At 37.2% G+C, this 25,380-nt stretch overlaps 1 protein-coding gene across 4 annotated transcripts in view; it reads left to right on the top strand.

Annotated features, from left to right (window-relative positions):
* The first annotated feature begins 1,633 nt into the window (after positions 1–1,633).
* The window catches only part of THUMPD2 (THUMP domain 2 tRNA and snRNA guanosine methyltransferase), a 45,947-nt gene continuing 22,200 nt past the window's right edge, over positions 1,634–25,380 (top strand). For 2 of the 4 annotated variants that reach the window (XM_082641839.1, XM_082641841.1), the window contains exons 1-6: positions 1,634–1,874; positions 6,962–7,097; positions 8,472–8,878; positions 9,787–9,864; positions 12,603–12,655; positions 19,734–19,821. In XM_082641839.1, the coding sequence (XP_082497965.1) occupies positions 1,749–1,874; positions 6,962–7,097; positions 8,472–8,878; positions 9,787–9,864; positions 12,603–12,655; positions 19,734–19,821 (888 nt within the window). In that variant the 5' untranslated portion in view covers positions 1,634–1,748. Of the gene's footprint in view, positions 1,875–6,961; positions 7,098–8,471; positions 8,879–9,753; positions 9,865–12,602; positions 12,656–19,733; positions 19,822–25,380 lie in introns of those variants that run through there. The other 2 variants (XM_082641838.1, XM_082641840.1) reach the window with 2 other exon arrangements.

Genomic DNA, 25,380 nt, shown 5'->3' with positions numbered 1-25,380 from the left:
CACCGCAACTAGAGAAAGCCCACGCATAGCAACGAAGTCCCAACACAGCCAAAATAAATAAACAAATAGATAATTTTAAATTTTTTTCATAATACTGTCCTAGTGGACCATGAGCTGGGGAGGGGGTGGGACAGAGGGAAGGGAAGTCCATTATTCACCTTGGTGTCGCATTGTGAAGCGCGTGAGACGTACTGGCTAGACAGATACACATTTAATAGTTCCTATATATCTGATTCATAGAACTACAGAGCTAATTTAATGCTGTTCATACTATAATAAGGCTTCTATGCTTCTCAAGCAATATATTCATTGTTAATTTAATTCATAGTTTAAAAACAAATCCCTTCAAATACTGTTGAGTCAATCAAATCAGGTGGGCCAAACTGGCTGGTGTATTCATTACCCTGATGATTAACTTAGTGCAAGAAATGTGACCTGTTTCATGAACATAAAGACATCTTGTGGGAGCATGGGAAGTTCTGCTCTTGGGCCTAGGAATTCCCAGTTTGAGCCCAATGCTTGGTGAAGACAGAACCGGGCTCCTTACATGAGAAGAGTAGTGGGGAGAGATGGGGAGGAGGGGAGGGAGTTGGGAGGAATGGAACAGAGCTCAGTATAGTAGATGCCAAGCCGGCTAGGTTCCAGCCTCAGCTGCACCACTAACTCACTGTCCCTTGGCCTCTCTGGGCATCAACTTCCTCAATCTGAAAAACAAGGCAGATGGATGAGATGATATGATATCTCCTTTCTAAAAAAAAATTTCACGCCTTTATTTTTAAAAGTTATGTCAGAGATAAAATTTGTTTTAAAACTATGCTAATGCATATCATGCTTGATTTTTATTGCCTATTTTTATTATGCTTATAGTCAAAGATTAAAAATAAGAGTACACGTTGCTGTACTCTTATTTGCCTTCTTATCTAAGTTCCAACGGACTTCTGATGAACCGTCTTCTCCGAGGTACAAGAGAAGGACCTATTAGCTTCCTTTGTTATAGACATTTAAAGCGTAGCAGTTACAGATGTTACAGAGAAATCATTTTTTAAGGCTTTATTTTCCCATCTTAAAAAAATATTTGATTTGAAAATATTTTTAACAAGTTACTCATCTGTTTTATTCACCAACAATTTATCAGTTGGAATAGGATTTCTCATTCACACATCTCGCTACTAGCACAAACCAGTAATCTTATCCACTATCCTACTTCGGGAAGAGAATTGGGTTGAAATCTAATAGATATTTCAAGCAACACATCAGTTAGTCCCTATAGTCTTTCACATTTTACGTTGCTTCCCTATAATCATCATTCATTTCTTTAGCACCGCGAGGCCATGAGTATCAGAGGCAAAGATGTGTCATGATATCATCTGCTAAAGATCTAACAGATCGATGGCAGGCTTTATTCTCTCTGAAATAAACTCTGCCACCCTCTATGTGTATATATATATATATATATATATATCTCCTTTTTATATATCCCAATCATATCCCTCTTATACATCCGCGTTATAGATCCCAATCATATCCCTTCCACCTGTGATTGTAAATAATTCCAGATGCCTAATCAAGGGGGTTCCAAGTAGTTAACCTAGGAGACCCACAGGGTCCTTCCCAGCCGATCGCACCCTCCCGGGACCTCCCTGCCCGGCTCGCCTTTGGCAACACCCGGCCCTTCACCCAGTGAGCGCCGCCTCCGGGGCCGCTGCGCCGCGGCGCGCGCACGCGAGGCCACATGACCCCGAGCCGCCATGGCGGCGGTGACGGGCGGTCTCTGCTCCGGTCCTGCAGCGGGCGCCCGCTTCTTCTGCACCGCGGGCCGCGGCCTGGAGCCCTTCCTGATGCGGGAGGTGCGGTCGCGGCTGGCGGCCACGCAGGTGAGTCGGCTTGGTCGCGCGCCCGGGCGGGAAGCAGGGCGGCCCAGTCCCCGCCCCTGGCCGTTGTGCCTCTCCGCCGGGGTCCGTCCCAGACCCGGGAAAGCGACGTGAGCCCCGCGCTCTCGGCCCGCGAACCCACGGAGGCGACGTCCCGGCCCTCGGAGTTCTGCTGGCAGGTCCTCTAATTACTGCCGGAAAGACCCGCCAGCCGTTTTTCCCTGCACATCTGTTACCGCGTATCTGTCACGCGTGAAGTTTTGTTAAAAAGAGAGGTTGACGCAAGTTACTTCTTGGATTCTTTAAAAGAAAAGTGTTTGATAGTGCCTATAATTAGAATTAGACCTGTCAGAATCCTTTCTCCATCCTTTAAATGCAAATACAATCTTCAGGTTCAGCTGTTTTTGTCAGTTTCCCGACAATGATTATGTTTATCTCATAGGACTTTCGGGAGGATTAAATGATAAAGGGTGTGTAAAGTACACCTTAAACACGCAGTAAATAGTAGCTAGAAAAACTCTCTTGGAAGCCTCAGAGGAGGAAGTTAACAGTTGCTGGCATTTATACGCTGTTAATTTCAATGAAACGAAGAAGGTTTTAAACATCAGTTTAGGTTCTAGGACAAGCTGAGCCTGGTTCTTGAAAACAGGAAAAGGATGTAATAGAAAAGTGCTCCAGTATCTTGGGATATATATGACAGCGTGAATGATGTGTTTTTGGAAAATGAAAGCTTACTGAAAGAAATTGACCACTCCACTCCCAGGACTCATGCAGTGTTGAAGGTCTACAAAAGGAGTTTTCAGTGATGAGGGGTTGGGGGGAGGAGTATAGAGGGGTCATGAAGAATGGCATCAATCTTTATCAGACTACCTGCCATTTGTGGTTTTGGTCACAGAATGTCATAGAGTATTGAATGTAGCTAATCTAAAAAAGCAACAGTAGCAACTGCTGACATGGATTAAGCATTTAATATGTGTCAGACAATTTTCACAACTGCCCTGTGTTATGAGGTAGGCTCCACATTTAACAGAAACGGAAAATGAAGCACAGGTAAAGTCCAATAAAATATTCAAGTCGTGGAACCAGAAAATAGCAGAGCTGGGATTCACACCCAAGCTGTCTGTGAAATCAAGCATGAGCATGTTATCATGTTCAACCTAGGCAGGCTGGGACCTGGGTCCAGTTCCTTAAACACTGTGTGGCCATGACGTCTTGCTGCACTGATTTTTTAAAATGTTAACGTAGAGTTCTTGGTATGAAAAACAGATGGCTTGACCCAGACTGCATATGCTGCGTTATTAGAAAAAAGATGGTCTCTGCTTGTTCTCAGTCTTTGCCATTTGCTTCTCCATGGTGTGGTTTCATATGTTCTTCTATCCTCTATGTTTCCTGTAAATCGGAGTCCTGTAAGTTATAGCTAGCACTTGGTCATATTCAGGTTTGATTTTTTTCTCCTGGTGGTGGGGCAAGCCTCTCTATAGGTTCCTGTGTATTTTTAAATATTTAGTTTATAGCATATAAATATATACTATAGTATGTAGTGTGTAGAGTACTTTAAAGAAATGTGTTGGGTAAAATTAAGCTTTACTTTGTAATAATGTTTAATGTGTTAAATACTGTTATTTATTATAACAATAAAAGCAGGAACAGTAATTTTGAAGGTAGTAGAGGTGTCTCCAATGCCAGCTGGCCAGGAGGCCCTGTCAGTTGATTAATCAGCCTTTATAAATCCACATAGCAAAGACAATTAACCCAGGTCTTTTTGTTTTTACTTTTTTAGTGGGGTCATGATGATAGAGGGTAGTGGGGTACAGCTAAGGAGATAGTTGAGTTGTTTCATAGTTTTTCATTTAATGTAGTAAAGTATATATTTTAAATTCTCTCTTCTAAAATGATCCCAAAAAAGCTCACACCCCACCTCAGTCCTTCACTTAGCACTTAAAAATTAATTCTGAAATGAAATGGCATCTATAGAATTAGGAAAACTTTGGTGTCTCCCTGTATTACTGTACCTGACTTTTTTGCATAGGCTTAAGCTTTTCATCTTTGTGTCAGACTTGAATCCCTGAATTTTAAAAGAAAGGTAAAACTGCTAACTGCTTAGATAATGCTAGCCGATAACAGAGCTATTTTTTTCTTTAATAAAGGCTGTTATTTCATCTTCTGAAGTGTTAGACATAAAACCAGCTGGTTTTAGGCAGTTTTTAATGATTTAATTCCAAATGGAAAGAACAGATTGGATATATAAATAAATTTTCAAGTAACAAATACTGGGATAAAATATTCTAAAATGCCACAGTTCTCCCTAATTATTGTAATTGAGTATGATCAGTTACAAACTAAAAAAAAACGAGTAACGGGTAGCTTCAGTGTTTGAAATCATAAACAGCAAAATTCATTTCTCTACTACTTTGAGATACAATGTCTTTACAAAGGGTGAACAGTTAAAGTGCTTTCATATATATGACTGATTCTCACAGTGGCTGTTTTACAACTTCGTAAACTACTTCTGATTACATGTTCATTTCTTGTAAAAGGAATGTAGGCCTAATGTTAATTTTTTAAATAAAGAGAATAATGTTGCTTTTGGTTTTGAGAATGTATTTAGTGCCTCAACACATATTATTCTTATGATTGGATACCCCAAATAAATTAAATGACCTTTTAGGTCCTCTTAATTAACTTTATTTTCAGTCAACGTTTTTTTGTTCTCCACACCCTCCTCAAAAAAATATATTTTTGGAGGAAGTTCATTATATAAACTGTTTCTCTTGATACTCAAGTGAATGAGAAAAGATAAGATCTTTGTACAATTAAATAACAAATTTAATGTCTAGACTACTTAGGTTAAAATCACGGGTCTAGATGTTTGCATCAGTTTGTTTATAAGACTTGGATCTTAAAACCATACATTTTCAGTAAAATATTTATTTCAGCTCCCCCAGAATCTTGACAAGGTATTTCATGTCTGTTAACCTGTTTTGTGATGGCTTAACATCAGCTATATTTTTCGGTCAAGTAACATAAAATCTAAACTTCTAAAAATTTACTTTTTAAAACTGTCTCTCCAAATTCTAAGCACTTTTGAGGCATATATTTAGTTTTGACTTTAGAGGGAAAATGTCACCTTTGTAATGAGAAAGAAGTAAATTGTAGAAACCAGAAGTTCTTATTTTAGTTACTTCATTATCCCCTTAAATACTGATTCCTAAACATTCTTCTCATTCCCTCCTTCCTCCATCTCTCTTAGTTAGCTACATTGCTGGTACCTAAGCTATTTGGGTTTTTTTTTTTAATTTATTTGTTTTTCCAGCTCTATTGAGGTATAATTGACATAACAACATTATGTAAGTTTAAGGTGATTTGATACATTTATATATTGCAAAATGATGACCACCATAGCATTAGCTAACACCTCCATCCCGTCATATAAGCACCATTACTTTTTTGTGGTGAAAACATTTAAGATCGACTCTCTTAGCAACTTTCAGCTATATAATACAGTATTACTAGCTGTAATCACCATGCTATATGTCAGAGCCCCAGAACTTGTTACTCTTGTAACTGGAAGTATTGGGGTTTTAATTGTTATCAACCTAGGACTTCCCCAGTGGAGATTCTTCTTCATCAAGCTAGAGTGGTAACCTCAGAAATTACCATCCCCAAAGCTTAATTAGACCAGGTCAGATCAAACATACAACATTTGGAGCTCAAATTCCCATTGAATGGGAGCTACCTACACACATGGGATCCCCCAAATTCCATGGTTGCCTCAGTCCTAGGAAATGACATAAAACCATGTCCGTCAGCCCATGGCCACTGCTAAAGGGAGAATGCTAGGACTATCCACATCCATCCTGAACCTGAGGGCATTGGAATGACCCACAAGGTTTAGGGTTCCATTGGCATTAAGCACCATTTGCTGTACCTCGTTCGACTCTCTGTGAGTCAGTGCTCTCTTCATTCTCCTTTCTTCCCTGACTTTGACCACATAGCCGTCCTGTCTCCAAAACCTCTTTCTGTTTGATGCATACTTCTTGCTTCTGTCCATTTTCCAGTTCCCACAGCCAAGTGGTTCATTATTTCTTCCTCAGTAATCTACTTCTCCCTCCAGCATCACAGTCAGCACTCAGTCCTTTATGCCTCTTCCACAGTAATTTTTTCTGCCAGCTAATTTAGTGCCGTCATAGTGTTCATCAGAAGCTTATAATGCTTGACCGTTAGCATCTGTGGTTCTCGAAATTTCGTGACCGTTATCAAGGCGGCCTGAGCTACACCATCCATCCACCTGACACCATCAGTCAGCATCACACAGCAAATGTTGCCATGCTGACTTACAGTTTACTTCAGCCAGGTTGTCACTCCCATCTGTGTGTTCGTGCCCTTTTTTCTTTTGTTAGAATCCCTCTTCCTAAGTCTTATAGGATTCTTCCCTGAGACTTACTAACGATGGCTTCCATCGTCGGTGCTACTTATTGTACCTACAACTTATCAGTGCGTTTATTATGTTAAGTTGTTAGTTTTCTTCTGGGTTTAATGCAGGTTGTTGTCTTATAAATTTTACATTTTAATTTGTATGTCAGTGTATGCCTATTACATTATTATTCATCTTTAAGATTTATACTGTATGCTTCCTTGTAGACCACGAGGTAGATGTTTAAGAAATACCTACTGATTATTTTAACCTTGGGCTAGACACCTCATTTGTCCTCTCCATTATACCTGTCCTTTGCCCACTCTTAACAGTTGTGTGAGATTTGATAATTAATGAGTATTTTGTGTTCTATTTTTTTAGTAGTGTGTGCACACACACTTTCCAAAAGGTAACATAGAAAGATTATCATCTTGGTCACTGACTATGTGACTTCATACAAATTATTTAACCTCTCTAAGCCTCAGTTTCCTAATCTATAAAATGGGGATGATAAAATCTATCTTAGAGGGTTGTTATAAGGATGAGGGGGGAAAAAATGTATTCAGAGTGCCTAGTACAGTGTCTGATAAATAGTAGATACTTCAGAAATGGTCATTTTTATTATTGTTAGTCTATGTGCTATGTTTTAATTAATATCTATTTTTTCTATCTCTAGGTTGAATATATTTCAGGAAAAGTTTTTTTCACCACCTGTTCTGACCTGAATATGCTGAAAAAATTAAAATCTGCAGAAAGGTTATTTTTGCTGATTAAAAAGCAACTTCCATTTAAGGTTTCTTCTGTAAGTAAAGGTACAGTGTATACCTATTGCTTTTACCCCCCATGATATATTGTACTCCAAAGTTTTCTGCTTGGTAATTAATATGTAGCCATTTCACATTTTTAAGATTCATTCAGACCTGTGGGATCATTAATTAGTTATTTTTCTGTATTTCCTGAACATTATCACCTAATTATGTCTCTTCTCTTTGTAATCTGCTGCCTGTCTTCTGAGATTTTAGTGTCCTAAGTCACATTTCTTCCTTAAGAATTATGATCAGACACCTTCTCTAGAGCTATGTATGGTCAGTGCATTTATTTAGATTTAGGAGCATGTAATAACCCAAAATGCATTGATTTAATTAATTGGTCAAAACTGTCACCATCTAAATTTTAACCGATGAGTGATATAATTGGAAAAATACTACATAGTAAAATTTCCTGTTTGGGGAACTTTAAATGTTTTGAAAAAATGTATACCCATTTATAAAGCATTAGAGTTAAAGAGGGCTTAAGAGATTTCTTGTCCACTCCCTAATTTTATAAATACGCTGCTGAAATAATGTAAAGATCTTGATAAAAGCAACAAAAAAGGATCAGATACATCTGGATAAAACATTGCCTTAAACCTCATTTTGATTGCTGCTTGTGCACAAGAGACCATGTCATCATATAGTCTATAATAAAATGTGTCAAGAAAGATACAAATGGCAAGAAACCAAGACAGGGCAGAAAAATTGTTTTAAAGCAAATCCTAAGGTATTTTATTGTGGGGTGAATAAAATTTCATCCCAATATTCCACACGCTTTCATCTTTAGAGAACTACAGTAATTATTCTTGGGTCATTTTGATGTCCCTTGTTCATCAAGGAAAGGTTACATTTTATCGAGCATGGCTGGCAGTCCCTAAGTTATGAATGGGTTGTATATCTGAAGTGTTACTTTGTGGAAAATCATTTTACGATCTGTGCTAATATTGTATGGTCTAAAATAGTCCCAGGATTCAGTTGCTCTGTTTTTGAGCTCTGTGTTTTGCAATTTATTCTGTTTTTTTAAACTTAATTTTTGTAGGCAAGATCAGCATTATTTTAAAGATCAACACATGCTCTAGGTCTATAAGTATATTGAAGAGATGCATATGTTATCATAGGATAAATGATCTTGCTAAAGAAAATGATAACTTTGTAGGAATTTTAAAACAGTTTTGACATTAAGTATGGAATATATGAATGAACTTTATTCTGTACAATATTCTTATGTTAAATTATATAAATTCCAGCTGAAAGGGAAGTCACTATTCATGTAGCAATTTAATAAAATTTCTTATTTTAAAGAAATAAAGGTAATGGGATTTGGGGGTGATGAATAGCTTCAATAAAGGGTAAACTAAGATTTTATTTATTTAGGAAAAATATTTAATGAAATGCAGAGACTTACAAATGATGATCCTGAAAGTTGGTTGAATGCCATTTCAATTTGGAAAAATCTTCTTGAACTTGATGCAAAAAAGGTAAAACTTTCTCAAAAAAATGCTAACCCACTAAAAAGAAAAGTGGGAGAAAATGACATCATTGCTAAAAAATTGAAAACAGATCAAATGCAAGAGATACAAGAGAATAAGGAATGCCAAATGGAAAAACAAATAGAAGAAGAAACACTGGAGCAAGGAAATTTTACCACTAAAAGAGACAAATCTCAAGAAGAACTTCAGAACGATGTAGCAGAAGCAGTTGATACTCATAACCAGAATGACTTAACTTTCAGAGTGTCCTGTCGCTGTAGTGGAGCCATTACAAAGACCTTTACTGCACAGGTACACTTTCCCCCTCCAGAGTGGGTTACCATTTTCTAAAAGAATTTATTACTCTTTAGATCTAAAAAGAGGTGAAAACCTTTCTCAGAATACACAAACCAGGCCCAGACAGATAACTAGGCCTAATCTCATATAACTAAATCTCTTCTAAAAATGCATTTTCCTTCTTAACTGTACCTCAGATGCTTAAGAGGAATAGTATGCCATTCTTTGTAAAGACCTCCTTTTACTTTCTCCCTAAAAGTTTTGTTAAACAAATAGATATCCTTTACATTTGGAAATCCTAATATCATGGTCTGAAGCTTTTTGGCTTTCTCTGTAGTTCGGTTCTGTGTTTATTGAATTGTTGCTCTGCACCAGGTCCTGCATGTGGGATTGTCCCAGGACCCAGATGCAAATACACAGATGGACGTAAAAGGAGAGCAAAGACCATGAACAGACCCTACAAAGTTCAGTAATATAAAGGGCATAAGCCTAGGTCCTTTGGCCAGTCTTAAAGTCAGACCCTTAAGTTTGAGCCTAATGCTATTGCTGGTAATTTTTAAACATATAGGATTGCCATAGCTAAAATAGTTAATCTTTCAGCTTGCATCTGTTTCCTAAAACCCAGAATGACCATATTTATCAGGCCATGATCTGGTTATTTCATGTATCTAAAATTACAAGAATAAAGATTACATACGAGTAGACGTTAATGCCATAGGATGTGTTGGGGGTGGAAGAGGTAAAATGTACCCTTTTTGCCTCGAGTAGAAAATGCTTTTGTGTGATATTTTAATATTGTAACCTTAAATTACCATCAGATAGTCTGATTGATTTTCCTGCAGACTCTGTTAGTTTTTGCTTACATTTAAACTTAAAATTTTCATTTTTAGTATATTCTTTTCTGTAACCTGCTGCTTTTCCAGGAGGTAGGAAGAGTAATTGGAATTGCTCTCATGAAACAGTTTGGATGGAAAGCAGATTTGAGGAATCCAAATTTAGAGGTAATGAATGTTCATTTTATTTTATATGCTTATAACCTAATTCTTTAAAGACAATGCCAACTATTCTTTTTTTAAATTGAAATATAGTTGACATAAAATAGTATGTTTCAGATGAACTACACAGTGATTCAACATTTGCATATATTACAAAATAATCACCATGATAAGTCTAGTAGACATCTGTCCCCATGCAGTTATTACAATATTATTGCAATGTCAACAACTTTTATTGTGCTTTCCAATTTTGCTTTAGAGTTTTAAAAATCATGTCTACATGGATCCAGCAGTCTCTCTCCTCTTTAGCAATAGAATACTACAGATAATTTTGCTAGCAGTTTTCACTGTGAAAATGTCTCATCCAAATAGGACTTTTGGAATGGAATTGTTTAGTCACAGTTAAACTGAACATTTAATACAAGGTTGCAGAGATGCTCTCTATAATCACTATAATAAATAACAAGTCTGTATAATAAGAAATTCTAGCTAATGGTAAAAAAAAATCGGAAAACAAAAAGGCCAATACAAAGTTAAATAGTGTGTTAATCATGGCTTTGTTAGGGTTTGGGGATTGTTTTTCTTTTTCTCTATTTTCAAAATCAATTTAAGGAGGTTACACAATTTTTAATTAGAACAAAGTAAACACTTACATGGGAAAACAAATTCTAGCTATAAAAAATATTCTTCACTATTTTTTGAAAACCATCTCATAAATTTGACCAGTTTAGTCACTTTTATGATTCGTTAATCGTAAATTTATTGTTATATAGCTTTAAATGGAGTAATGGCTGGCCAAATCAGAAGATTTTGTGTTGTTTTTCAGTTTTGTTATTTGATATTTTTTGCTTTTAAAAAGTCATGCCTCTTTTATATTCTTTATTGCTGTTATGCAAAATATTTTGACCTCAAGAATGTTTTGACACAAGGGTGTCTTCCTTCATCTGCCCCTTTCCACTTTTCTTATCTTCTGCTCTCCTGGTTTCCTCCTCTCCATCTCTCCCCGACTCTACCTCACTGTCTCAGAATTATAGTTTTCTCATAGTTTAGCTCATAACTAAATATATCTAATTTAATATCTATCATCCATTTAATGCAATTAATAATAGCTATTGGGGGCTTCCCTGGTGGCGCAGTGGTTGAGAATCTGCCTGCTAATGCAGGGGATACGGGTTCGAGCCCTGGTCTGGGAAGATCCCACATGCCGCGGAGCATCTAGGCCTGTGAGCCACAACTACTGAGCCTGCGCGTCTGGAGCCTGTGCTCCGCAACAAGAGAGGCCGCGATAGTGAGAGGCCTGCGCACTGCGATGAAGAGTGGCCCCGGCTTGCCACAACTAGAGAAAGCCCTCGCACAGAAATGGAGACCCAACACAGCCAAAAATAAATAAATAAATAGATAGATAGATAGGTAGCCAAGCATTTGAAGCTCTTTAAAAAATAATAATAATAATAATATCTATTGGTAGAAATAATCAACACAAAACAAAATTGACAACAATAGAATCACACATAGTAAAATCCGTGACCAAAATTGACAGAAGGATCAAATCTTAACAAATTTTGTTCTGTACAGTTAAGAGAAAAACCTTCATAGTGGGGAAAGCTATACCTGATAACATTTGATATATAAAAATATCAGTATATCATATCTTTAATATAACTATTAAATAGAAAAGAATCCCAATTAGTAGTTTTGCTTAAATGAAAAATATAAAAAATTGGAAAGTTTAGCTTCAGTAATCAAGGAATTAAACTGACTAAACGGAGTTCACTCCAGATTATTCTTTTCTTAATAAAAGTTTATCAATATTGGAATAATTCTGATTAAACTATATTAAAATACCTTTGGGGTAAAAGTATCAGGAATCAAATGTTCTTGAGGTCAAACAGCAGAATTAGAGAATTCCATAAGCCTCATCAGGCTACAGAAGGAGGGTTCTTTAAAATCTATGTGGGCTACTAATTATAACTTGAGACATTTAAATCGTCATCATGGCCTATCATGACGACTACAGCTGACACTGCTATACAACTTAAAGGAAGGCAGTTAAGAGAGTAAATCCTAGGAGTCCTTATGACAAGGAAGAAGTTTTTCCTTTTTCCCCTTCTTTTCCTTTCATCTATATGAGAAGATGGATGTTAGTTGGATCTATTGTGGTAATCATTTCACAGCATACGTGAATGAAACCTTCATGCTATATGCCTTAAACATATAGAGAGATATATGCCAATTATGTTTCAATAAAACTGGGGAAAAAATAACAAGGTAATAGAAGGAAGAAGCTCCCCTATAAATAGTAGGGAGGGGAAAGGTCACCCTTGCTACAGTATATTTGGCTTAAAGAAAGTTTTCTGTTAACCACGGCATCAAGTCTTATTTGAGGCTAGAATTAGGGTAGATTTAGGTAGTTGTCTCTAACCTAAAATGATGAAAAACCTAATTTAGTTAAGGTAATTCAAAGAATCGCTGGGAAGAATGGTGACCTTGTGTTCTTCGTAATATGATTCTCAATATAACTTGTATACAATTTGACCTCAGAATTTTTCTATGAGACGTACTTAAAATTTACTTTGCCTCTGCTCAGTAAAAAATATTATGGAACATTTTTCTGGATATGACAAAGCCTTGGAATTTCTTATTAAAATATAGGTTGTATAGGTTCAAAATGGAAGTTTTCAAATTGTCAATCATTTGGTAATGCATTTCCTGTTCCATTTTAACTTCTGTATTTGTTCTTTCAGATCTTTATACATCTAAGTGACATTTACTCTGTGGTGGGAATTCCTGTGTTCAGGTAGATATTGTTTCTAAGTTTCAGGTTTGTTCCTTAGTAGAGTTTGTAAAATTAAGAACTTTGTGCTTTTATTTATAGTATGAAAGAAACATTGATATATCAGAGGGGGCTAAAAGCAAAGCATTTGAGTTCTTTGCTTGAGCCAGTAAAGTGTTTTCACAGAGCTTAGTAGATATGATCTGATCGGACTAGAGCTGTGAAAGATTTGATCACAATAACCCACTGATTACATGATTCATACTGAAAATTATATCTAATTATTTCTATTATTAAATGATTCTCACAGGCCCATATTTTAGCTAAAATTTTTGGTCTGTTGGCCTCTTGGATTTTTTTATTAAAGTAGAAAATATAACACAGTTCTTAAAAGTCACCTTAAACATTCTTCAAATTTTATTGCAGTTCTTTTTTTGTGGGAGAGCAATTCCAGTTTTTAAAATCTTCTTCAGGTTTTCTCCCTAGTTATGTTGGGTACTATGTAATAATAAATGCAGTTGATTCCTTTTCTTATTCAGAAATACTTATTGAACGCTTATCATACGACAGGTCCTTTTTCTAGATGCTTTGGGAAGAAAGAGCTGGTTGGATGATGGAAATAGGGATTTGCAGTTTGTTGAGAACATGTGAATATTGTTGGCATCTTCAAAACATTTTATATGCAAAGCCCTGTTTACACAGTATAAAGTGATTTAGATACCCTTTCTCTAGGTGATTCTAGGCATGGAATGTTTTTAAAATCCTAAAAGTGCTATGGAAATACCTCACTTACCCTAAGCTCACATTTGTGCATGTGTAAGCCTGAATCAGGATGTAAAAAGGAATGCTGAAGGTCACTGTAATAGCTTTTATCAAATGGTGCACCATAGCAGTTGATTAGTGTAATGCTGAGAACACTGTAGATGTTCAAGAAGTGTTGAATGATTGAGTTCCACTGTGTGCTAGTTATAGGGTAGGCCCCACTAGCCTCTAGATTACAAAAATCATGCACCAAATAATATTTCTTGTCAACTCAACACACACGAGGTCATCACATGCCTCAATGCTCTGTTGTTTTCCCTTGGCCCCCACCTACCCCAGTAGCCTACCAACTCTCCCAGACGAAACCTAACCCCACTATTTTATAGCTACACCTACAAGGTGTCCAGGCTGCCCTACTCCAGTGCCTTCTGAAGTCCCAGGCCCTAACCCCTGCAGAATATTTGTTAATCTTTTTTTTTTTTTTACCAATTTTGCCTACCATGGGTTTTTTAAATTTTATAATAGTCAACAGGAAAGGTGGGAAAAACTGAAAGATGTCCACATTTCAACCTAGTGTAATTATTGATAGTCACCAAGACAAGGGTAAGGAAGACTAGTAAGACAGTAAAATATGAAATATATTTTTAGAAGGATTCATAAAGCAGCTAAATATTCTTTAACACTTTGGCCCGTAAAAGGGTGAGCTTAAGTGTCTAGAATATTGATTTACAAGGAACATTTCATCCCCAGCAGGGCTGACTGATGCAGTATGAATGTATTTAGATTTTTGGCACCAAATAAAAGAACTCATTTTTAATTTGTAATCATATATAAAAATGCTAACTTTCATGCTCTTTTATTATTAACGTAACAAATATACATATATAAGTTTTTATATGTGTTTTTAAAAGGTGTACAATTTTATTTAATGCTTGCTAGACACCCTCAAGAAGTCATGCTTATGGCATCTCAAGTAATAACTGGTAATTTAACCTAAAAGTTGACAAATAAAAGGTATGTATCTGAAAATTAAGGCTCAGACCCTGAATGAGCAGTGGCCGAAAATAAGATTGCATTAGACGCTCTGTGATTAGTCTGTTTCACTACCTCAGCAAAGGAAGGAAGCAATCACGAAGTGTGTTGATTAAAACAGTTCGCCATTGTGTGAGGCAAGGGAGGCATATGAAAAACTGAAAAGCAGATAGCGGTGGACAAGAGAAGTGATGGTGGAGGTCAGAAACTGTAACCTGGTCACCCTGACGAGAAGAAAGTCAGAAGTGATGCAACAGAGGACAGAGCAGCCATCGAGTTTGAGGGACACACAAAAATGTGTATCTTAGTAGCACATCACCTGGTACAGTAAACATAGTGGATAAGAACCATGGACTTCAGTTCCCCCTTCTCCACAAAATAACTCTGTGAGTTGGGGTATATTATCACATTCCTCTGCTATAAAATCAGGAAAAGGATGGTATCTACTTCCTAGCTTTATAGTTGGGATTAAATGAGATAACACATATGAAAATGAGATAGCTGCTTTTATGATACAGTAAGTGGTGAATAAATTTCAACTATTCTATCTTTAAACAGATCAGCAACTAGGGAGGGAAGGGGAGAAGCATTTGCCAGAGTAAGTTTAATTCATTCAATTAATTTCAAGTGAAATTATCTAATGAGTACTTTGTGCTAAGCATTGTGCTACATATCCAGTGTTCAAAGATGAGTAAGATGGTTATTAAACACAAGGAATTCACTCTAGTGGGAGAACAGATATGTGGTCAGTGCTTGATTGGAATTAGAAAAGAGGACCTAACGGATGGAGGACAGGTGAGCAAAAGAACACAGAAGAGTATCACTCAGTGTATCACTTAAATGGAGAATAATAAGCAAGGATATCTCATGTGGACAAGAGAAGGAAAGGATCTTACAAGCAAGGAACTGCATGTGCAGAGGCATGGAGGTGTGAGGAGGCTTGAGGTACATGGTGGACAGCAGGTAGTTTCGGTATAGATGGGACAGGGAGTGCATAGGGAGAGTGGTAGAAAAGGAGACTGAGGATTGGGAACGAGTCACGAAGTGTCTTATAAGCTGGGTTAAATAACTTGAATTTTATTCTAAAAGCAGTAAGAATTTGAAGCAGAAGAGTGTTGTGATTAGGTTTGTGATTTTTAAAAAATTACCAAGGAAATTATATTTTAAAGTGGAAGGGAAATAAAAAAGCGGGGGGTTAAACTCTTATACTGGTTCAGGCAATGAATGATGAAGAAATGAACTAAGGCAAAGTTGGGGGTAATAAAAAGGAGGCCATGCATTCAAGAAAATGTTAGGGAGTCTAGAATAACTTCCAGATATCTGATTTTGGCAACCAAGAGACACTGGTGTCAGTCACTGAGATATAAAATATGGGAAAAGGAAGTAGTTGTGTGTTCAGTGAAACATGTCCAAGTAGATATTTAAAGTTGCAGCTCTGGAGTTCAGGTGACAAGTCTCAAATGGAGGTGTAGATGAGATTACCCAGTACATAGATGGTAAGTGGCCTAAGAAAATGAAGACGTATATCAAGATAGTAAATACAGGGAAAGGAGAGTGTACTTAGTTTATATCTGTAAATTTTGCAGTAGTTAAAGAACCTCCAGGTAAAAGGTGTCCAAACACACCTTTGAAGATAAAGATCTGGGATTCAGGGGACAAATCTAGGCTAGAGAGATGTAGGTGAGAATTTCTGATTTACTTCACTCTGTATGACAGACTCTAGTCCATCCACCTCACTACAAATAACTCAATTTCATTTATTTTTATGGCTGAGTAATATTCCATTGTATATATGTGCCACATCTTCTTTATCCATTCATCTGTCGATGGACACTTGGGTTGCTTCCATGTCCTGGCTATTGTAAATAGAGCTGTAATGAACATTGTGGTACATGACTCTTTTTGAATTATGGTTTTCTCAGGGTGTATGCCCAGTAGTGGGATTGCTGGGTTGTATGGTAGTTCTATTTTTAGGTTTTTAACGAACCTCCACACTGTTCTCCATAGTGGCTGTATCAATTTACATTCCCACCAACAGTGCAAGAGGGTTCCCTTTTCTCCACACCCTCTCCAGCATTTATTGTTTGTAGATTTTTTGATGATGGCCATTCTGACCAGTGTGAGGTGATACCTCATTGTAGTTTTGACTTGCATTTCTCTAATGATTAGTGATGTTGAGCACCCTTCATGTGTTTGTTAGCAATCTGTATGTCTTCTTTGGAAAAATGTCTATTTAGGTCTTCTGCCCATTTTTGGATTGGGTTGTTTGTTTTTTTGATATTGAGTTGCATGAGCTGCTTGTAAATTTTGGAGATTAATCCTTTGTCAGTTGCTTCGTTTGCAAATATTTTCTCCCATTCTGAGGGTTGTCTTTTCGTCTTGTTTATGGTTTCCTTTGCTGTGCAAAAGCTTTTAAGTTTCATTAGGTCCCATTTGTTTATCTTTGTTTTTATTTCCATTTCTCTAGGAGGTGGGTCAGAAAGGATCTTGCTGTGATTTATGTCATAGAGTGTTCTGCCTATGGTTTCCTCTAACAGTTTGATAGTGTCTGGCCTTACATTTAGGTCTTTAATTCATTTTGAGTTTATTTTTGTGTATGGTGTTAGGGAGTGTTCTAATTTCATTCTTTACATGTAGCTGTCCTATTTTTCCAGCACCACTTATTGAAGAGGCTGTCTCTTCTCCATTGTATATTCTTGCCTCCTTTATCAAAGATAAGGTAACCATGCGTGTGTGGGTTTATCTCTGGGCTTTCTATCCTGTTCCATTGATCTATATTTCTGTTTTTGTGCCAGTACCATACTGTCTTGATTACTGTAGCTTTGTAGTATAGTCTGAAGTCCAGAAGCCTGATTCCTCCAGCTCCGTTTTTCTTTCTCAAGATTGCTTTGGCTATTCAGGGTCTTTTGTGTTTCCATACAAATTGTGAAATTTTTTGTTCTAGTTCTGTGAAAAATGCCATTGGTAGTTTGATAGGGATTGTGTTGAATCTGTAGATTGCTTTGGGTAGTATAGTCATTTTCACAATGTTGAGTCTTCCAGTCCAAGGACATGGTATATCTCTCCATCTGTTTGTATCCTCTTTAATTTCTTTCATCATTGTCTTACAGTTTTCTGCATACAGGTCTTTTGTCTCCTTAGATAGGTTTATTCCTAGGTATTTTATTCTTTTTGTTGCAGTGGTAAATGGGGGTATTTCCTTAATTTCTCTTTCAGATTTTTCATCATTAGTGTATAGGAATGCAAGCGATTTCTGTGCATTAATTTTGTATCCTGCTACTTTACCAAATTCATTGATTGGCTCTAGTAGTTTTCTGGTAGCATCTTTAGGATTCTGTATGTATAGTTTCATGTCATCTGCAAACAGTGACAGTTTTACTTCTTCTTTTCCGATTTGGATTCCTTTTATTTCTTTTTCTTCTCTCATTGCTGTGGCTAAAACTTCCAAAACTATGTTGAATAATAGTGGTGAGAGTGGACAACCTTGTCTTGTTCCTGATCTTAGAGGAAATGGTTTCTGTTTTTCACCATTGAGAACAATGTTGGCCGTGGGTTTGTCATATATGGCCTTTATTATGTTGAGGTAAGTTCCCTCTATGCCTACTTTCTGGAGGAAAAAACACCTTTATTTTTGTACTAGGGTAAAAGTCAGCTAAACTCTGATTAAACACATCAGTGGATTTTACGAAAGTAGGGAATTATTTTTATTTTCAAGGAGTTTATTTCTGAACACTTCTTTCCCCTGAATAATTTTATCTTTACTGACATAATGAGGCCGTTTTGTTGAAGTAATAGATTAGTTTTGCCCAAGTTTAAGCAAAATAAGAATGCGTTCACTTTTTTCACATATTAATAGAATTGGCTTCCATAAAATAAAACCTCTATTAGTAAAAATATGCACATAATGGCTAAGAATTTAAAAGGTTCTACATAAATCTCTGATGCTTAGAAAAGCACTTTGTAATATATATGGGCAAAGACAGTTTTCCATACCAATTCTCTCTCTCTCTCTCTTTGTGCGTGTTTGTGTCTAGAGTGAAAATAATCTCTCCATTTTGGTTTTAACTAATGTGTTTTGTAGCAAGATAATTGCTGCACTTAGCCTGCAGAAGCAAGATTCATTGATCGAAATATTTTGTAGTCTTTCTACCTGCAAAGTTTATATCCCAGATTCCAAATCTATGGATATAGTACTATTTACAATGTAAATTTTTATTTCCCGATAAACCTTTTAAGAGAAAAAAGACACAGCTCTCATGGGTTTACCATTCAGGGCTTCCTCATTATAATAGTAAATATGCAATTATACTGTTTAATTTGACAAGGTATTTATAATTACCTCATTTCATTCTAAGATCTTAAGAGGCTTGCAGTAAATATGCACAAAACAGGATAACTTAAAGTCAGAGAAAGAGCAGAAATAAAATAATGAAAGGAAATAGGGTTTGGAAAACACTGTGGCTTTGTGTAATGTTAGTAGAAGAGCCCCTTAGTGGCTTTGGAACAAGCCTACCCCCAAAACAACCAGGCACTGATTCTTGAAATCATCGTAATGTCTTACCAACAAACTGTATACATGAAATAGAAAAGTGCATTGATATTTCCAAGGAAAGGCTTGTTCATTGCATTAGAAACATAAAAATAATATTCTGAAAATTTGTATCAAATCTGGAAACACTGATAGTAGCAATGATTAGGTAAAGGATAAAGTATAAAGTGATACATAATGGAGACCGGTGAACTCATTGGGGAGATGTCTGCTTCAGCCCTTCTTTCGATAAATTATCTTAGGCAATGCAATGTCATGCTTCATTCCATCTTTTGAGAAAGATGCAAATGAGCAAAAAGCAAACTTACAAGAGGGACCTTTTAGAAAACATATTTCAAGGGTTAGCATCCATTCAGCCCTGCTTCCTATACTACATCTATATCACAATGCAGTCTGTTCCTCTTGATGACTCCAGATCAGCAAGGAAAGGTCTAGTCCATGTGGGAAGTCAGGGAAGTATATAAACTCTTTAGGAAGATTTCCCTCATGTGATTAACTCTTTATAAGTTAAACACATAAGGGTTTAAATTTCACTTATCTAAAAAATTTACCTTTCTGAAATACCACACTGTCTGGTTAGACAAGACGCCAATTAGAGAAGGTAATTTTGTAATAAGGTTAAATATTCTCTAACAGGAAATACTTTAGTGCATGTTGTATGAACTTGTTAAAATGAGGTACAGATATGAATGGGTTAATTATTTTTGTTTACATCATATTCTTTAACATACAGTAATATTGGGTGTTCTTTTCTTTTAGGGTTCCTTTAGCCAGCAGAGCTTACATCAAGACAGCAGGACTGAGATCTACCATAGCGTGGGCAATGGCCTCTCTCGCAGAAATTAAGGTAAGGAAACTGTTCTCATTCTTATTAATGTAATAGCAAGGTCCTTTCCATAATTAACTTACACAGTCTCTTATTGATAGTCATCTTTTCTCTTTAGTTCTTCTAACCTTTTTTTTTCTTTTTCTTTTCTTGCCATTACTCTTACGAACTGCAGTGATGTGTTTTTATATACTGTTGAACTTCTGAGAGTATTTTGGCTATGAAAAAGCTGAGTCAAAAGATAGCTACATTTTATTATTCCTAATTTTTTGTCACAATCACATGGCCTGTACAACCTCTACTTCTTAAAATTTAACCAAGACCTTGATCAGTTTTTGTAAATATTCCATGGACATAAGAAAATAATTTTATTTTCTAGTCAAGAGATGGCCTTTATGTCTTTACTTACTGTCTTACTATCTGCTCAGTTCTGAAAGAGGTATTTTGAAATTTATTAGGTGATTACATTTTTTTTAAGATTTTGCATTATTATTGTTACCTCATTCAACTGCTGTGTAGTTTGGTTTATACTCTTTTATGAATGTTACTGCTTCATTATGCAGTGTGCCTCTTTCTTGTTATTAAAGTTTTCATTATTTTGATTTGGAAATTTAAATTTCACCATGTCTTATTAATATTTTCACTGTTTTCTTTCTCTTTGCATTTTCCTTTGTAGTAGTTCTTTGACACTGCTTTATTTTCAACTTTGTTTTCAGTGTGTTTTTTATTATAAACACAGAACTCTGTTTTTATCCCACTCTGATAGGTTCTGTCTTTCAGTGAGAGAATTCAGTATTATGATAGATACACCTGATTGCATTCTTCCTGTTTTATTGTTTGTAACTTCTTACAGTTTACTCTTTATTTTTGCTAGTTTAAGCAACTTAATCATTTCACTGTTCTCCCTGAGGTTGGATTTTACTTTATGTTCTATTCCATTAGTGGCTCCCTCTCCCAGCTCTCGTAATTAAACACATGGGACTCGATTCTAACTTTACAAGACATCGACTCTTTTCTTTGCCAAGAAACTGTTTTCACCACCAAGACACTCTCATCTTCCCCCGCCCCGTCCCCTCTCCCCTATCATAAGATGAGACCTCCGGGGTACTTCTTTCTCTTCTGCCCCACAGAATTACTCCTCCCTACAATGAGACCTTTGAAACATTCCCCCCCTTCCACTCCCAACTCCCAACTACTAGATTGAACTAAATTATTTATTATGTATCAGACTTTCCCTTAAAGCATGACCCTCTGTTTCAAAAGTTCTTATTCTGCACGTATATTACACAGCCTATCCTGAATCATTAAGATGTCATGTGTGTAACATGCACGTTTCTGTATAAACACACAAAGGTATATTGTGAGGTGCAGTGCTCCTCGCCTTTGTTCTTCACTTTGAGGCCTTGGCTCAGGTTTATTTGTTGCTTGGTTAGTCTTTTCTTAGCTACTTTCCTCAAATGTGGTATTGAGGAATATACTGTCTGGATTCTGTATATCCTCAAACTTCTTCCTGTCAACCTGGGTATCGCCACTCTGGCTAGGTATAAGATTCTTGAGTTGCAGTCCTTTTCTCTCAGAGGTCTGTAGATGCTATTCCATTGTCTTTTCACTTCTGGTGTTCTAGGTGAGCAGTTCACGCCAGTGTGATTTTTCTTTTCCATTATGCCTGTCTTGCTTGTCCTTTCTGCTTGCAAGCTTATGAGAGTTTTTTCTTTAATCCTCTAAAGTTCAGGAATATCACCAGGATGTAAATACTTATGTAAGAGTCTTTTCTATTCAACCCAGAACTCGGTGAGTCTGACTGTCTGAGTTCTAATTCTGGCTCTACCACACACTGGCTGGGAAACTTTAGGTAAGATAACTTAACATCTCTGTGCCTAAGTTTCTCATTTGCAAGATGAAAATAATAATCTCACAGGGTCATGTGAGGACTAAGTGAATTAGCATTTATCAAGTGATTAGAACAATGCCTAGCATATAGAAAGTATGTAAGTGTTGACTTCTGCTATAGTAATGTTGGGGAGGTGAAGACTTTCCCCCTACCCCTCTTGAGTTCTTTTGGCTGGTCTAATAATTAAACTGACACAAGACAGATTAATAGGAGGGAGAAAAAAATTTAATTTGTATGCATGGAAGTCTAATAGAAATGGGACCCCTGAAGTGACCAAAGCAGGCTGTTTATGTATTATTTTTAGACAAAGAAACAATTATTTGTGAAGATTTAATGAAACAAAGGGGCCTGTGCTTGTAGTAGCAGACAAATGAAGAACTAACAAAGTTTGTTTATACAGTTTTCTTGGCCTTCAGTTCCCTAACTCTGGTGATAAGGATGCTTTCTATCTCCTCCCAGTAGTGGGAGGATACCTCACAAGGGAGATTTAGTTGCTGCTTTCAGGGGGAAAGGAGGTGATCAGAGTGTCTTTTTCTTTCTTTCCTTCTTTGTGAATATCATTTCTTTTTACTGGCTGTTTCTCAAGTAACTTTAATTCAAGATAATCAATATGCCATTGAAGCATATTTTGGGGTGGCCTGCCCTGGACCCCAACAGTAATAATAATCATAGTTATAATGGTTATTATTTGGAATGTATAATTATAAAAAAACCATTTTTTTCCTCCACCTCAGGTACTCTTTCGTGCATTATTTACTTAATTATTATTTCCTCAATTATTTTGCTTTAGTGTCTTTAACCTTAAACCACTTCCTTTTTTCTGCTTCTGCAATTCCTGTGATAAGCATGTTAAGCTTCCTTTCGCACATGCTCTCCATCTCTTTATATTTTGGCTCTGCATTTTGAGTTATTCTTGGATATTATCTTAGAAACTATAACGAGAGTCACAAAGATGTGCTCTACTTTATTTATTGAAATGTTTAGCTTTAAAATCATGGTCTTTTTTAGCTTTGGAAAATGGTGTGTGTGTGTGTGTGTGTGTGTGTGTGTGTGTGTGTGTGTGTGTGTTGTATTTGCTATCTCTAGAAGGTCTTACTTTTTTTCACATATTTATCTGTTCCCTCCAAAAGTTTCATTTCACTAGATGTGTGTTCTGTTTGCTCTATGTTCTTTCTAGGTTTTGAGGGACCTCCTCCCCTTAGATGTGTCATTATCTTTCTTTGTTGGCTCACTGGGGCTCAAGTGTGGTTGGTAAAGTATTTTAAATGGCTGGAATCCTGTAAGTGGTAAAAGGCAAGTGGATCTCTGGCACCCCTGGCTTTGGTAGTGTAAGGAGACTGTCAGCCATGCTGAAGCGCTCGGTGAAAACTTTTCTGTGCACCGGGCTCCCTGCAGGGCCACAGATCTCTGAAGACCAGGTATTTCCCTGATTCCAGTGATTTCCCCTCTGGGTTCCAGTGCTGGTCTCTAATCACCCACCCAGCCCATGGCAAGGAGACCTCACATGGTTCCTTCTCCCAGGACGTCAGCAGAGCCCAGGGCGTCTCTTAGCGCCGGTTGCCTCTAGTTCTGAGCCTCACTTGCCTCAGAAGTAAGTAGCTCAGAGTTGAGAGAAAAAGGAGAGAGCTATTTCCATGTTACCACGTTCCCAGAATCCATTTTTCTTTTTTATTTGATTTAAATCTTTAGCCTAAATTTCTTTTAGTAAGGAGAGAGGGGTATGGTAACAGTTTATTTTTCCCCAAACTTCCAGTGATGTCACCACAGTTTATATTTACATATAAATTTATATAACCACCTACAAATTTGAAATGTTGCCTTTATCTGATACAAACATACAATTTTCAGAAATATAGAAAGTAAATGATCGAAAATATCCACAGATACTACTCAATGAAATTTTTCCCTTTTGTCAGTTTGTCCTGCTAGGACCGAAAGTAAAAATTGTTTCTCTAATGTGACCACCAACAAAGAAGGTCTGTTAAAGTAGGTGAGAAACAGCACAGCAGGGTTCTTTTGGGGGGAATGCAGTGATGACCCACCGTGTAAGTGATCCCAGTATCCAGCGTTGATCCAGGCCCCTCTTTGGAGCTTGGTACCCAGAGCAGTGCGCAAGCAGCTCAACCTCAGGTAGGCCAGTGCCACGAAAAATGAAACTTAAGTCTGGGGTCGTGAGATATTTTTCATGTTTCCTATAAGCTGTTCTTCCTATATATCATAACAAGTAAGGAAAACCAAGCTCTATACATCTCAGTTATTCTTTTAAGCACATGGAAATACTTCTCTGCTTCTGCCTGTGTACCCAAATGTCATGGATAGAAAAGGTCCTATGGTAAAACAGACATTGAAAGATGCTTAAGGTCAAACTACCTCATTGAACAGGGACCATGGGGGAGAAAGAACACAGTGTTTGGCACATTTTAAGATCTTCATAAAAGCTAGTTCTCATACCACTATTAATCTTAAAGTTGCCATTTAAATCATTATTCTTTTTGTCACTCTCTGCCCCTTCATGGGGGACCCATGTGCTACTCTCCGTAATTTCGTGCCAGGGGAAAGTCTCTTTCTTGAAGGACATTTTGTTTCTTTCCATCAGGTACCCCCTGGCTCTGACTGAAACCTGGCTGTCCTCTGAGCGTTCTGCCTCCTCTGTAGACAGACCAAGGGACCTCTGGGCCTGGAGGTGGGGTAGGTGTCCTGCTTGGCCTCGTCACCCCTTCTGCCCCAGGTCTCTCACTGCCTTAGAAGCACGTGCCATCAGATTATCCCGGTGTCTACAGATCTCTTCCTATCTTTTCGGTAATGGTATAGACCATTACTCCTGTCATAATTCTTTATGACCTCAGTGTCCACTCTGTAGTCTGATCCCTTGGCTTCCCTACCTCTAATGATCTGCCTTAGTCATATCCTAGACTTTATCATACCCAGAAGGGTATGCCTTCCAAAATCTCAGATTCAAGAATCCTGCTGTTAACCTTCTCTTTCCCTTTCGCTTCCTCTTGTGCCCTAAAGCAGTTCTTTAACTCCGTGGGACCTCTAGTAGGTGACCCTACTCACCACCTGTCCTCAGCCCTCTTTCACAGCTTGAATTTTATGTTCTATCACTACAGCCATTTCTTGACCATACTTTTAATTCTCTTACTTCTTAATTGACTTAAATATTGGAATCAGAAGAGAACTGTAACATGTTCTTCCCACCAAGTTTACCGACATATTGGAAGCTACGCCCTCATACTTTGCCTTGTCGTCATTATAATAAATGAACTGTCCTTGTTTCACTCCATTACTTGTGTACTGGATTCCATTCCCTCTTGCCTACTTGAGGACTTTTTTCTCTACTAGGTCATTCCCATCAGCATGTACACATGCTGTAATATCTTGCAACTTAAAAAAGAATCAACCCTCTCCTGAACCCACACACTCCCTCAGCTACCACCCCCTTCTCTGCTTCCCTTTACAGAAAAACTTAAAACTAGTTGTCCATATTTGGTGTCTGCTTCTTCTCTTCCCACTCTCTCTTGTGCCCACTTCCCTCAGGTTCTCTTCGCCAGCACTCCACTGAAACAGCTCATCTTGCTTAATCTACAAGCATGTGGACACTGTCCTCACTCCCTGAAATGGGTGTTTCCACTGTGTTCCAGGACCACTCCAGGTTCTACGTCAGGATGGGCTGCTGTCGGTGTGCACTG

Source organism: Mesoplodon mirus (genome assembly GCF_964341445.2).
Source record: "Mesoplodon mirus genome assembly, chromosome: 14".
NCBI lineage: Eukaryota > Metazoa > Chordata > Mammalia > Artiodactyla > Ziphiidae > Mesoplodon > Mesoplodon mirus.
This window is presented reverse-complemented; position numbering and strand designations above follow the sequence as displayed.